Source organism: Oncorhynchus clarkii, chromosome 12, assembly GCF_045791955.1.
Source record: "Oncorhynchus clarkii lewisi isolate Uvic-CL-2024 chromosome 12, UVic_Ocla_1.0, whole genome shotgun sequence".
NCBI classification, from domain to species: domain Eukaryota; kingdom Metazoa; phylum Chordata; class Actinopteri; order Salmoniformes; family Salmonidae; genus Oncorhynchus; species Oncorhynchus clarkii.
This window is the reverse complement of record NC_092158.1, coordinates 45,205,243-45,217,724: the sequence shown is the minus strand read 5'-3', so window position 1 is coordinate 45,217,724 and position 12,482 is coordinate 45,205,243. Positions and strand designations below refer to the sequence as shown.

Genomic DNA, 12,482 nt, shown 5'->3' with positions numbered 1-12,482 from the left:
TCTAAACCTGAAAAGCATATGTGGCAACTCATTCAAAACTATTGGGAAAGCATTCCAGGTGAAGCTGGTTGAGAGAATGCCAAAAGTGTGCCAAGCTGTCATCAAGGCAAAGGGTGGCTATTTGAAGAATCTCAAATATGAAATATATTTTGATTTGTTTAACAGTTTTTTGGTTACTACATGATTCCATATGTGTTATTTCATTATTTTGATGTCTTCACTATTATTCTACAATGTAGAAAATAGCTAAATAAAGAAAAACCATTGAATGAGTAGGTGTTTTAAAACTTTTGAACCCAAAATAGAAGCTTGTTTTACTCCAATGTTTGTAAACATTGTAAAAGTTAACAAACACTGTATAGCCTCATAACATTTTAAAAACAAAAAAAATTACGTAATGGATAGTCAGTCCTTGCATCCATAGCTCTGTCTATTAATGAGTGGTAACATTTCTCCTGGCCCATTCCTCAGCTTTTTACCAAACCATACATGGGGCGACCGTTTAGTTATTGTTTCATTTGTGGATTTGCCCTTTAAACAGCTGCATATTATCAAGATATCAAAGTGTCACCAACAAAAAGGTAAGCAATCGGCCTATAGCAAATGCAGCACATGGCATTCATTTTTCACATGTAAATAGCATGTTTCAGTAGTGCTCAAAGCATGCCATTCCATGAGTGCAGCATTTATTTTTCAACTCAAATCAATGAGCCCAATCAGTTCTCCATGACAACAAAATCATAAACAACAGAGTAAGGCTGGCTAATAAGTCCTTAGTTTTGGGTTCATGCTCAGGTAAAACAATTTGGCTAATCTATACTTCCATATTTCCAAGTCCTATTCTTGAAGATCAAGGGGTATAACATGTATTGGAATGACTGGAATTCTGACAGACTTTGGTTTTCAATGTAAAGATATAATTTAATTGTATTATTATATGTAGTAGAAAGCGATGGGTTAGAAGAAGCCTACATTACCAACCCATAAAGTAAAGTTGAAAATCCATGTATGGTCAGCTATGTAAACTTTAACACTGATTTATCCTGCAATAGATGTGGTTCAATTGGTAACATAAGTAATCTAAAATAATAATCTAAAAGTAATGTAATCAGATTAATTTTACCCCCTTTTTCTCCCCAATTTCGTGGTATCCAATTGTTAGTAGCTACTATCTTTTGGATCAATGCTACTTAGGAAATCTGTTTAATATCTAGAGGAAAATCTGGAATGTGTGGAGGCTGGAAGGTGAGAGTCACAATAATTGGTCTTATTTAGATTGTTGTGTGTGTCTGCAGAGCAGAAGAAGCATGTTTTAAGACTATTTAACTAGGCAAGTCAGTTAAGAACAAATTCTTATTCGCCTACTGTCAAACCTGGACGACCCTGGGGCATATTGTGACCCACCCTATGGGACTCCCAATCACGGCCGGTTGTGATACAGCCTGGATTCAAACCAAGGTGTCTGTAGCGACGCCTCAAGCACTGAGATCTAGTGCCTTAAACCGCTGAGACACTCGGGAGGCCCCTGGGCCTGTGTAGGATGTATTTTGGAGTGGACTGTGATTGAATAAGTGGGATGGGTTTTGTTAGTTGACCTGTTTAATTTTGTATGATGTCGTTTTCCCCCTTTCCGTAATGTTTTTTTCAAAACTTTTCTTATTCAATTCCCCGTTCAGTTGATGGCGGTAATGCACCATTAACATTGGATGCTAACCGCCGTTTAAACTCCATCGACGAAGAAGATTACGTGTGCACGCACCCGGCATCGTAGCTTGTAGGAACCAATGGTATGTTACTATTCAGGAAATCCCTCCTCCATGAAACCGAAAGAGACTCGCTCTCTGGTTGGCGGTACTTCCTTCCCTGGGTTATATGTTAAACGTGCTGTTGCCTTGTGCGAGCAGTTAGCTAGGTCAATACGGGAAAGGGGGGGAGCGTGGAAAAGGTGAGTGCCCGGCTTGTTACTATGCTAAGGAAACGAAGACAGCGTAACACTAAACACAAATTATGAACTCGTAAAATGAATCACGCTTTTTTTTTTACTAGTATTTGCAGCTGACTGAGGCCAACTGGGAAACGGTGTTCATTCACTAGCTGAACGGGGGAGGCGGGTAGCTAACGTTAGCATAGCTAGCTGCATCAAGTGAGTATGGCAGCCATTGTATATCGATCCAAGCTGCGTTTTCGGCGAACTGTCTGAAATCACATTTTTGAAAGAATCTAATGCTTAGGGTACGTTTTCAAACCAGTTTGTGTTTATCGTGATATTTCTCCCATTTGTAACGTTATAGCCTTATTTGGTGAACAAAACCGAGTGAAACCATGCAATGGTGTGCGGCCTAGTTTCTACGCGCAAAGTGCTGTATTGCCCACTTCACTGTTGCTAGCTAACTAGTTGTGTGCATTGGTCTCATCTTAGGTAACGGCTACTATAGCTAGTTAACTACTGCCACTTGTAACGTTAGCAAACAACGGTAATGTTAACTACGTTATTTGGGTAAAAGTACATTAGTCTCGAGACCGGCATGGTATTCTTTACCCGTTTATCTAACGTTAACTAAGGGCATTTTTACACTTGTTCCCTCTCAGACAGTTTTTGTCAACTCGGTGCCGTTATTTTTTTGTGCAGAGTGAACACTCCAAAGGAACTCCGACCTTTCAAAAGAGCCCCCGAACCGAACTAAAACCATCTCGATAGGTGGTCTGGGTTAGGTTCGCTTGAATTCCTCTGCCCGGTTGCCTTTTTTAGAGCATTGTGAACACGAAGCATCTCAGGTTTGCTTGTCATTATTCCTGCACAACACACTAGGCTATTGCAATACCGTGTCCCCTGCCATAAATCCTCACATTGATGCCACAAAAGAGAGAAGAGGTGGGGGTTTGCAGAAGAAACGGTCTTTGGATATTGATTGGGATTGTCAAGGATGCACAGAAATTCCACTGTGGCGTTTTTAGTTCAGATTATTTGGTATGCAATATGTCTTATATGTTAAGAGAGCTTCAGAAACGCTTTTTCCGATTGTGGGGTTTGAATAGTGTGAGAATCACAACATGGGGGTACAAAATCATTTTTAGCTCTTAAAGGTGTAGTAGTAGCCTACGTTGGGTGTAAATTGAATTAGTGTTATTTAATCAGCATTTATTCTAGTATTTATTCTGTTACTATTAAAATGTACATAAAGATTATAGTTGTCTTCTGATTAATTATTGTCTCATCTTTGAACTAAATGCAATTTATTTGCTTACCAAATGTAGGTAGGTATGTCTAGCTGTCTGATACCACTTTCTGATGGAATGGCTTGGCCTGCACTTTGTAAAGACCCAGAGTGTATTGAGTGAATGTTTTTTTTTATTTTTATCTAGATTCTTTTCAAAACATAGCAATGTGAATGTAATCAGGACTCTGACAAAACAGGAGAACTGGCAAAAGTGTTGTCGTCATTCAAAGGCCATCCAACCAGCCTCATAACCGCAGACCATGTGTATGTTGTCTTGTGGGCAAACGGTTTGCTGATGTGAACAGAGTGCCTCATGGTGGAGGTGAGGTTATGGTATGCGCAAGCATAAGCAAGGACAACAAACACAATTGAGTTTTCTTGATGGCAATTTGAATGCATAGATACTGTGACGAGATCTTGAGACCCATTGTCGTGTCGTGCGATTCATCTGCCGCCATCACCTGTTTCAGCATGATAATGCAAGGATCTGTACACAATTCCTGGAAGCTGAAAATATCCCAGTTATCCATAGCCTGCATACTCACCCATTGAGCATATTTTGGTTGCTCTGGATCAGCGTGTAAGAATGCACATTCTAGTTCCTGGTGATATCCAGCAACTTTGCAAAACCATTGAAGAGAAGTTGGACGACATTCAACAGGCCACAATCAAAAGCCTGATCAACTTTATGCAAAGATGACGCGCTGCATGTGGCAAATGGTGGTCACACCAGATGACTAGTTTTCTGCTCCACACCCCAACTTATTTTTTTTAAGGTACAGTGGGGAAAAAAGTATTTAGTCAGCCACCAATTGTGCAAGTTCTCCCACTTAAAAAGATGAGAGGCCTGTAATTTTCATCATAGGTACACTTGAACTATGACGGACAAAATGAGGGGAAAAAATCCAGAAATTCACATTGTAGGATTTTTTATTTATTTATTTGCAAATTATGGTGGAAAATAAGTATTGGTCAATAACAAAAGTTTCTCAATACTTTGTTATATACCCTTTATTGGCAATGGCAGAGGTCAAACGTTTTCTGTAAGTCTTCACAAGGTTTTCACACACTTGCTGGTATTTTGGCCCTTTCCTCCATGCAGATCTCTAGAGCAGTGATGTTTTGGGGCTGTTGCTGGGCAACACAGACTTTCAACTCCCTTCAAAAATGTTCTATGGGGTTGAGAGACTCCTGGAGACTGGCTGGGCCACTCCAGGACCTTGAAATGCTTCTTACGAAGCCACTCCTTCGTTGCCTGAGCGGTGTGTTTGGGATCATTGTCATGCTGAAAGACCCAGCCACGTTTCATCTTCAATGCCCTTGCTGATGGGAGGTTTTCACTCAAAATCTCACGATACATGGCCCCATTCATTCTTTCCATTTACACGGCTCAGTTGTCCTGGTTCCTTTGCAGAAAAACAGCCCCAAAGCATGATGTTTCCACCCCATGCTTCACAGTAGGTATGGTGTTCTTTGGATGCAACTCAGCATTCTTTGTCCTCCAAACATGACAAGTCGAGTTTTTACCAAAAAGTTATATTTTGGTTTCATCTGACCATATGACATTCTCCCAATCTTCTTCTGGATCATCCAAATGCTCACTAGAAAACTTCAGACGGGCCTGGACATGTATTGGCTTAAGCAGGGGGACACGTCTGGCACTGCAGGATTTGAGTCCCTGGCGGCGTAGTGTGTTACTGATGGTAGGCTTTGTTACTTTGGTCCCAGCAGGTCATTCACTAGGCCCCCCCATGTGGTTCTGGGATTTTTGTGATCATTTTGACCCCACGGGGTGAGATCTTGTGTGGAGCCCCAGATCGAGGGAGATTATCAGTGGTCTTGTATGTCTTCCATTTCTTAATAATTGCTCCCACAGTTGATTTCTTCAAACCAAGCTGCTTACCTATTGCAGATTCAGTCTTCCCAGCCTGGTGCAGGTCTACAATTTTGTTTCAGGTGTCATTTGACAGCTCTTTGGTCTTGGCCCTAGTGGAGTTTGGAGTGTGACTGTTTGAGGTTGTGGACAGCTGTCTTTTATACTGATAACAAGTTCAAACAGGTGCCCTTAATACAGGTAACGAGTGGACAGAGGAGCCTCTTAAAGGAGGTTACAGGTCTGTGAGAGCCAGAAATCTTGCTTGTTTGTAGGTGACCAAATACTTATTTTCCACCATAATTTGCAAATAAATTCATTAAAAATCCTACAATGTGATTTTCTGGATTTTCTTTCTCATTTTGTCTGTCGTAGTTGAAGTGTACCTATGATGAAAATTACAGGCCTCTCTCATCTTTAAGTGAGAGAACTTGCACAATTTCGTGGCTGACTAAATACTTTTTTGCCACACTGTATGTGACCAACATGCATATCTGTATTCCCAGTCATATGACATCCATAGTGCCACATTTATTTGTTTCAGTTGCATTTATTTTCGTTCGGTATAGGACAATGCCGCAATACGTTTAGAGTGAGTTGTTGGTTACCATTGCCAATTTTCCTCTAAACACAACATGTAAGGTCCTTGGACTAGGAGTAACTTTAGGCTCTTTAATCCATTATTGGGCTAGCTAACCTTTAGCCAGCCTCACTTGTAGCATGTGCTGAAACTATTTAATTGTTCCTGTAAAATAATGAGCAGCTGGATAAATTGCAAGTATTTTCATGAAATGATGAGTTGGTCATTATTTCCTACCCAGTGCAACAGGCCATGCTAGTCCTTAAGGTCTATATGGTGTTACACAAGGTCTCAATGTCACTCCTTCATATCTAGTTTCAGATTTTAAGATGTCCCACTCGTCATCACGTGGCTCCTCGCGCAACACTGACTGCAAGGTCTATGTGGGTGACTTAGGCAACGGGGCTGCTAAGGGGGAGTTGGAGCGGGCGTTCAGCTACTATGGACCTCTGCGCAGCGTCTGGGTGGCCAGGAACCCTCCTGGCTTTGCCTTCGTCGAGTACGAAGATCCCAGAGATGCTGAGGATGCGACGAAGGGCATGGATGGCAAGTGAGTACATGTGAGATTGCATACAGCAGCCCGTTATTCTGTGGATTCATAGGGCTTAATCTATAACACTGTCTTCAATATTCAATTTTTTGCAGACCTTACCACTTTCACAAGACCTGACACTGGCTAGCAGGCTATATATGCCATCTATTCTTAATCTACTGTCTTTTTTCAGAGTTCTCTGTGGTTCTCGCATAAGAGTGGAGTTGTCAACTGGCATGTCTCGCAAGTCACGCTACGGCCGTCCCAGCCGTCGGCACTTCGACCCCAACGACCGCTGCTACCAATGTGGCGAGAGTGGCCATTATGCATATGACTGCTCTCGCTTTAGCAAGAGGGGAGGAGGTCGTCGCCGCAGCAGGTACAGTGTAGAGGCCGCCTACTCCAGAATGTTTCTTTCACCGTTAATTGGAATGTCACTTTCGTTGAATGACATTCAACAACATGGTGGCTCCAAGATAATGTCATTTGTGTAGAAACCATACATATACTGTATGTTGATCAATGATCCTCCTCTCAGGTCCCGCTCACGATCTCGCTCAAGGTCCAGGGGAAGGCGTTACCGCTCACGCAGCCGAAGCAACGACCGTGACCGGTGAGTGATTCTGTTTCACAAAAGGACCCCTGCAAGTTGACTTGAAGAGACTTGGAGTCTCCTATGAAATGTTTTTATTTGATTATTTATTATTCTAGCTGACCTTGGACCTGTGTCTGATATTATAAGGCTGTTTTTACACAGGCAGCCCAATTCTGATATTTTTGCCAATTGGTCTTCTCTTTTGCTGGTAATTTGGCAAAAGATTAGAATTGGGCTGCCAGTGTAAATGCGGCCTAAGAGTTCTCTTAATTGCTATTATCAGCTTCATGAGTTCCCTTATCTCCCTCTAACAGGCGTAATAGATCCCCATCATACTCAAAGCGCAGAAGCAGGTAAGATTTAATCTACTGCTGAAATCGGTGAATATACTATATTTTTTGACTGTTTGTTGTATATATATTTTTAGACTTGTGTAATTTGTAGCTACCATCCCAACCCTTAGTTTACATATAGCGGCTAGAGCTGCTTTGAATAGATGACATGACAGAGGGTATTGTGTTTGCACGGTAGATCTGGGTCCCCAGCACGTTCCAAGTCCAGAAGTCCCGTGTGCAGATCCAGGACCCCAGTCCGTCGGTCCAGGACTCCAGTGCGCAGATCAGTAAGGTAAATGATAGTCAGTCATGAAGTTGTCTTTAAACATGGTAGGCCTGTCGTCTAGTTCTTACTGCGACAGTTGATGCTACTGAAAGTAATGATTGATCGAAAGTGCATGATTGCAGGGCCTCCTGAATGGCGCAGCGGTCTAAGGCTGTGCCCTGAGGCGTCACTACAGATCCGGGTTCGATCTCGGGCCGTATTACAACTGGCTGTGACCGGGAGACCCATGAGGTGGCGCACAATTGGCCCAGAATCGTCCGGGTTAGGGGAGGGTTTGGCCGGCCAGGATGTCCTTTTCACATCGCACTCTAGCAACTCCTGTGGTGGGCCAGGCTTGTGCACGTTGACAAGGTTGCCAGTTCTACAGTGTTTTCGCCGACACATTGGTGCAGCTGGCTTCCAGATTAAGCAAGCTGTGTGTCAAGAAGCAGTGTGGCTTGGCAGGGTTGTGTTTCGGATGACACATGGCTCTCGACCTTCGCCTCTCCGGAGTCCGTACAGGAGTTGCAGCGATGGGACAAGACTGTAACTACGAAAAGGGGTAAAAAAGTACAAAGTAAAGAAAATGCGTGCTTTTCATTTTACTGACGACAAACTGCGGTTTCGAAAAGCCAGTGTTGCTCTTGAAATTAAACAAATGTGTCGCAACTGCCCCACTCTAAACAGGGCTTTGCCACAACCTGATGGGGGTGATAAACTAATAGAGTTTTCAATGTAAGGCAGTGCGAGGATGTAAGTGTGCAGGGCGAGGACAAGTTGGGGAAAGCTGAACTTTATGCAAGTACTACGCAATGGCTGCTGATACCTAGCACTACCAAGCCTGCTTGTTAGCACTCACGAGGGTGACACTTGCTTGGCTATCCAAATTATCGTGTTATGTGAATTTCCTGTAAGGTGGTTTTAATCAATGTTGTAAACCAACCAATATGGCACTCAAGAATGGACTACTGTATCATGGCAGATCTCCCTTGTTGTGAAATCTATTCCTTGGGAGAATAATACAGAACTTTTGCACAGGTTAAAGTAAACGCAATCTACATTCTGACTAGAAATGAGACAGGTTCTTAAATGGCAGTAACCAGGTTTCCATCAAACTATTTGAGTCAAGTACCTGTCAAACTGAAGACAGACCTGGTGGAAACGTTAAATTGTTTAAAAATGTTGATGAAACAAAATATGCTAGACAAGGGTGGATAGTTTTTGTTGTTGTAGGTGATTAGATTCTGCGACTGTTGATAGAATAACCGGTCACGCGATGCTATGCGATGTGGTCCTCCCACGACGACTTTAAAAAGCATGCACAGTTTATTAGGCTACAGATTAAATACATTGAACTTCAGTGTGGTAAAAGTGCACTGTGATGAGCTTGATGCTCCTTTGCAATAGATGGAGGATCATTGGTGATTGGCTGCCAATTGACAAATGTAGATTCTTGCTCTTATCTGTAATCTCATGTAGCCTACCCTCTGCACTGTATCTGCAAGTTGTTGGCTAGAGCGCATGCCAATACCAGAATGGGCACATTTGCTGTTTAAAACAGACTTTGTGCCAAAACCAAGTTAAAAATGGGATGGAAATGCATAGCATTTGCTTTTTATTCAGGAAATGAAAGTTATGCTTTTTGTGTGCACTTCATTACGCACAGCCTTTTATTCGCAAGAAGTTGGTTTGATGTTATAACACCACTGCTAGTAAAATGCCAATATAAAAAAATAGCAAATCTGCCACATTTATGGAAACCTAGCTAGTGCTTGAAGTGGAATAAGTGCTAGTACAAAAAAAGAACCAAACCAGTCTCGGCTGAACGATTAAATCAAATTTGACTCGAAATTGCGATATTGATGTGCAATATCCATATTGCAAGAGGCTGCAATATTTTAAGTACCGCGTAAGTGAAAAACTCATCAGGAGGTGAAGCAAGCTGGGTGGAAAGGACCGGCGGAGTACTGACTATGCTAGCAGGATATTATTATCTCCAATCTTTACAGATGGCAATCGTTTCCATAAATTGATGAATAGGTCTAGCTTAGCATGTATGGTAAGGCCTCGACTATCTTCCTATTCAAATGAGCTCAAAAAGAATTAATGGGAACATTCGTATTGTTTTGTGTGGCTTCAGCGATAAAAAGTGAAAATAGAGACCCGTTCTAGTTGAGATGCGTGTCAAAACTGTCAGCCTGATTAGGCATCATTATAATTCAAAACCATGCATTCTAAAATCGTGCGCTCATGTTTGAGTTTAGGCTGTCTAACATTATTTTAATGTGTTTTTTTACTTTCAATTTTTTTTGCTAGAGTTGGGAGTTTTCTCCTCTTTTGGCCGCTTCCCAATCCCACACACCACTCCCCGCCCCCTGTCACTCCAGCAGACAGTTCCTCATGCTTGAGATTCACTCAGCATGCATTGACCAAAACGCATGCAGTCAACAGATTATCCCAAACAAAATCGATGCAGCTTTCCACTTTTCTTAATATAAATTCAAGTGTTCTATTATACTATTTGTTTGTATAACTAGTGTTTTGCAGAGAGCAAGTGATGTGGTCTTCTTAGCAAGCTCCAAATGTGCCTAAAAACAATGGCCCCTAATGCTAATTGCTAGTGACCAGATGGCTAGCAAAATTTATTGAGGGTGAATCTTGCTAGGAAACTTTTGCTCTAATACAGGCTGGGACCAGTGGTGGAGTATATCAGCATTGTTCTTAATCTGAGGAAAGGGTGAATAATATTCTAAAATCTGTCTGCGTGTACATTTATCTAATTAAGGTCCCATGGGAATCAGTGACCAACACTTTGATTCCTACTGTCACAACCATTTCCTCCCTTCATTTGTTATCATGCCAAACTAAACTGCATTCCAACCTTTAAAATTAGAATGATCATTCTATTTCTGTGATTCCAACCGTACCTGTTTTGATCTATAATTGCAAGTAAAATCGCAATATTTGGTCCATGCCATATTGTGCAGACCCCTCATTGCCCACTGACGCTAATGCTGTTTCTCCTGCAGTCGCTCCCGTTCTCGCTCCCATTCCCGGTCAGTGTCCCGCCCCAGGGCGCGGAGCGTCTCCAGATCTCGCTCCAGGTCCCGCTCGGCCACCACCAAGAAGAAGAGGTATTAAACTTGAGAATCTCCTCATACCCCTACACCAGGGTTTCCCAATCCCGGTCTTCGGGACCCCAAGGTGTGCATGTTTTAGTTTTTTGCTCAATCACAACACAGGTGATTTTAAACAATCATCATAGCTTTGATCATTTGAATCAGCTGTGTAGTGTTAGGGCAAAAAACAAAATGTGCACTCCTTGGGGTCCCAAGGACTGAATTTGGGAAATGCTGCCCTGCATATGTTTTCTTTCATGTGGCACAGAAGTAAGACTTTTATTCATGCATTTGGTACTGGAGACACTTTTGCACCACAGATGTCTTTCTCCAGGTCGCATCCCAGATTACTAGCTATTTTAGTTATGATGATTACCAGATGCTTGTACAACTATCAGGTTCTACCTTTTTTGTTTTTTTTTGTCCCCAGTATCTAAACACAATGATTATTTGAATTAGGAGTAGTGCCTGGTGCAGTCAGCTGATGAAATAGCTACGCCAATGTTCATGCTTTGTTTTAAAGGTCGTGCTCCACTGAAAATGCTAATTGTCTTCCTGCCTTGTTTCAGCCGATCCAGGTCTCCCAGCCAGAGGAAAAGCCCCATACCTGATGCTGACTGACCATGGGGGTGAAACCGCTCCATGCCCTGCTGTTCCCCTATCCCCATTTGCCTCAGGGCTTGAAGCCATTTAACCCCTTTGTCCATGTATTTTGATTTCTTTCTCCTGTCATTTAGTTTATTTATCCCTTGGTGTTCATCCTCTGGCTTTGGCATTATTATTTCATCTGTATGTACAACAAATTCCCGAACTGTACATTTCAATGGCTCTTTTTACAGTGGTGATGTTTTTAGCTTCCTGTGCATTTTGAATTTGTTAGCCTTTGGCCAGTGTTAATGGCAATTTTCTTTCCTTTTCTGACATATTTGGCAATATATCAGCTCCAGTCGAGTGCATTGAAGTGTACTCATAGCTGTACTAAAAGCAGAATGATTTAGGGTTTTATTTCATTTTCAATGTAAATGGCGGTATCTTTTTAATAAAATGAATCTTTACACTAGTAATCTGATTCATGATTGTCTGATGTGGATTTAGTCTAAGTCGATTGCTCACCTGTGTCCATTTTCAGTCTGTTTAAGCTAGAGGTGGTTTTTGTATGGGCTGCGTCTCAAGCCATTGCATCAGCCTTCCACGTTTGTGGTGGAAAATGGCAGCTACAGGGCTGATTATCAGACCAGGAGGCATCCTTAAAATCTGTCTTCACACAAGTCTGAGGGTCAGTACTTCTGGGCTGTAGTGTCCAGAACCATTTGGGATAAAAACTAGACTGAACTAAATTATAAATGCAACATGTAAAGTGTTGGTCCTGTGTTTCATGAGCTGAAATAAAAGATCCCAGAAATGTTTAATTGACTAAAAGCTGAACTCAAATGTTCACATTTTGTTTATATCCCTGTTTAGTATTTCTTCTTTGCCAAGAAAATCATCCACCTGACAGGTGTGGCATATCAAGAAGCTGATTAAACAGCATAGACATTACACAGGTGCACCTTGTGCTGGGAACAATAAAAGGCCCCTCAAAATGTGCAGCTTTGACACAACACAATGCCACAGATGTCTCAAGGTTTGAGGGAATGTGCAATTGGCATGCTGACTGCAGGCATATCCACCAGAGCTGTTGCCAGAGAAGTGAATGTTAGTTTATGGTAGAGAAATTGTCTCCAACGTCGTTTTAGAGAATTTAGCAGTAAATCCAACCAGCCTCAACTGCAGACCACGTGTAACCATGCCAGCCCAGGTCCTCCACATCTGGCTTCTTCACCTGCGGGATCGTCTGAGACCGGACAGCTGATGAAACTGGAGTATTTCTATCTAATAAAGCTGTTTTGTGGGGAAAAACTCATTCTGAGTGGGCTGGCATATGCCCACCATGCACACTCTTTATACTGACTAAATCAGTAAAAT

General features: G+C 42.1%; 1 protein-coding gene across 3 annotated transcripts; it reads left to right on the top strand.

The window, feature by feature from the left end:
* The first annotated feature begins 1,820 nt into the window (after positions 1 to 1,820).
* LOC139423234 (serine/arginine-rich splicing factor 7-like) lies at positions 1,821 to 11,577 on the top strand. Of its 3 annotated transcripts, none has more exons than XM_071175028.1 (9): positions 1,875 to 1,945; positions 2,047 to 2,107; positions 5,987 to 6,221; positions 6,397 to 6,582; positions 6,742 to 6,816; positions 7,113 to 7,151; positions 7,330 to 7,425; positions 10,428 to 10,532; positions 11,087 to 11,577. In XM_071175028.1, exons 3-9 carry the CDS (start codon positions 6,001 to 6,003, stop codon positions 11,136 to 11,138), a joined length of 774 nt encoding a protein of 257 aa, XP_071031129.1. In that variant the 5' UTR covers positions 1,875 to 1,945; positions 2,047 to 2,107; positions 5,987 to 6,000; the 3' UTR covers positions 11,139 to 11,577. The 3 variants fall into 3 exon arrangements, with proteins under 3 accessions (XP_071031128.1, XP_071031129.1, XP_071031130.1); XM_071175029.1 differs by having other exon boundaries at positions 1,895 to 1,945; positions 2,047 to 2,143; XM_071175027.1 differs by lacking the exon at positions 2,047 to 2,107 and having other exon boundaries at positions 1,821 to 1,945.
* The last annotated feature ends 905 nt before the right edge of the window (positions 11,578 to 12,482 follow it).

Bases quoted from the DNA above. Each gene is read 5' to 3' on its own strand.
- LOC139423234 (XM_071175027.1), top strand. From the start codon at position 6,001: ATGTCCCACTCGTCATCACGTGGCTCCTCGCGCAACACTGACTGCAAG. The intron at 6,222-6,396 runs GTGAGTACATGT...GTCTTTTTTCAG, and splicing joins ACGAAGGGCATGGATGGCAA to AGTTCTCTGTGGTTCTCGCA. The intron at 10,533-11,086 runs GTATTAAACTTG...GCCTTGTTTCAG, and splicing joins GCCACCACCAAGAAGAAGAG to CCGATCCAGGTCTCCCAGCC.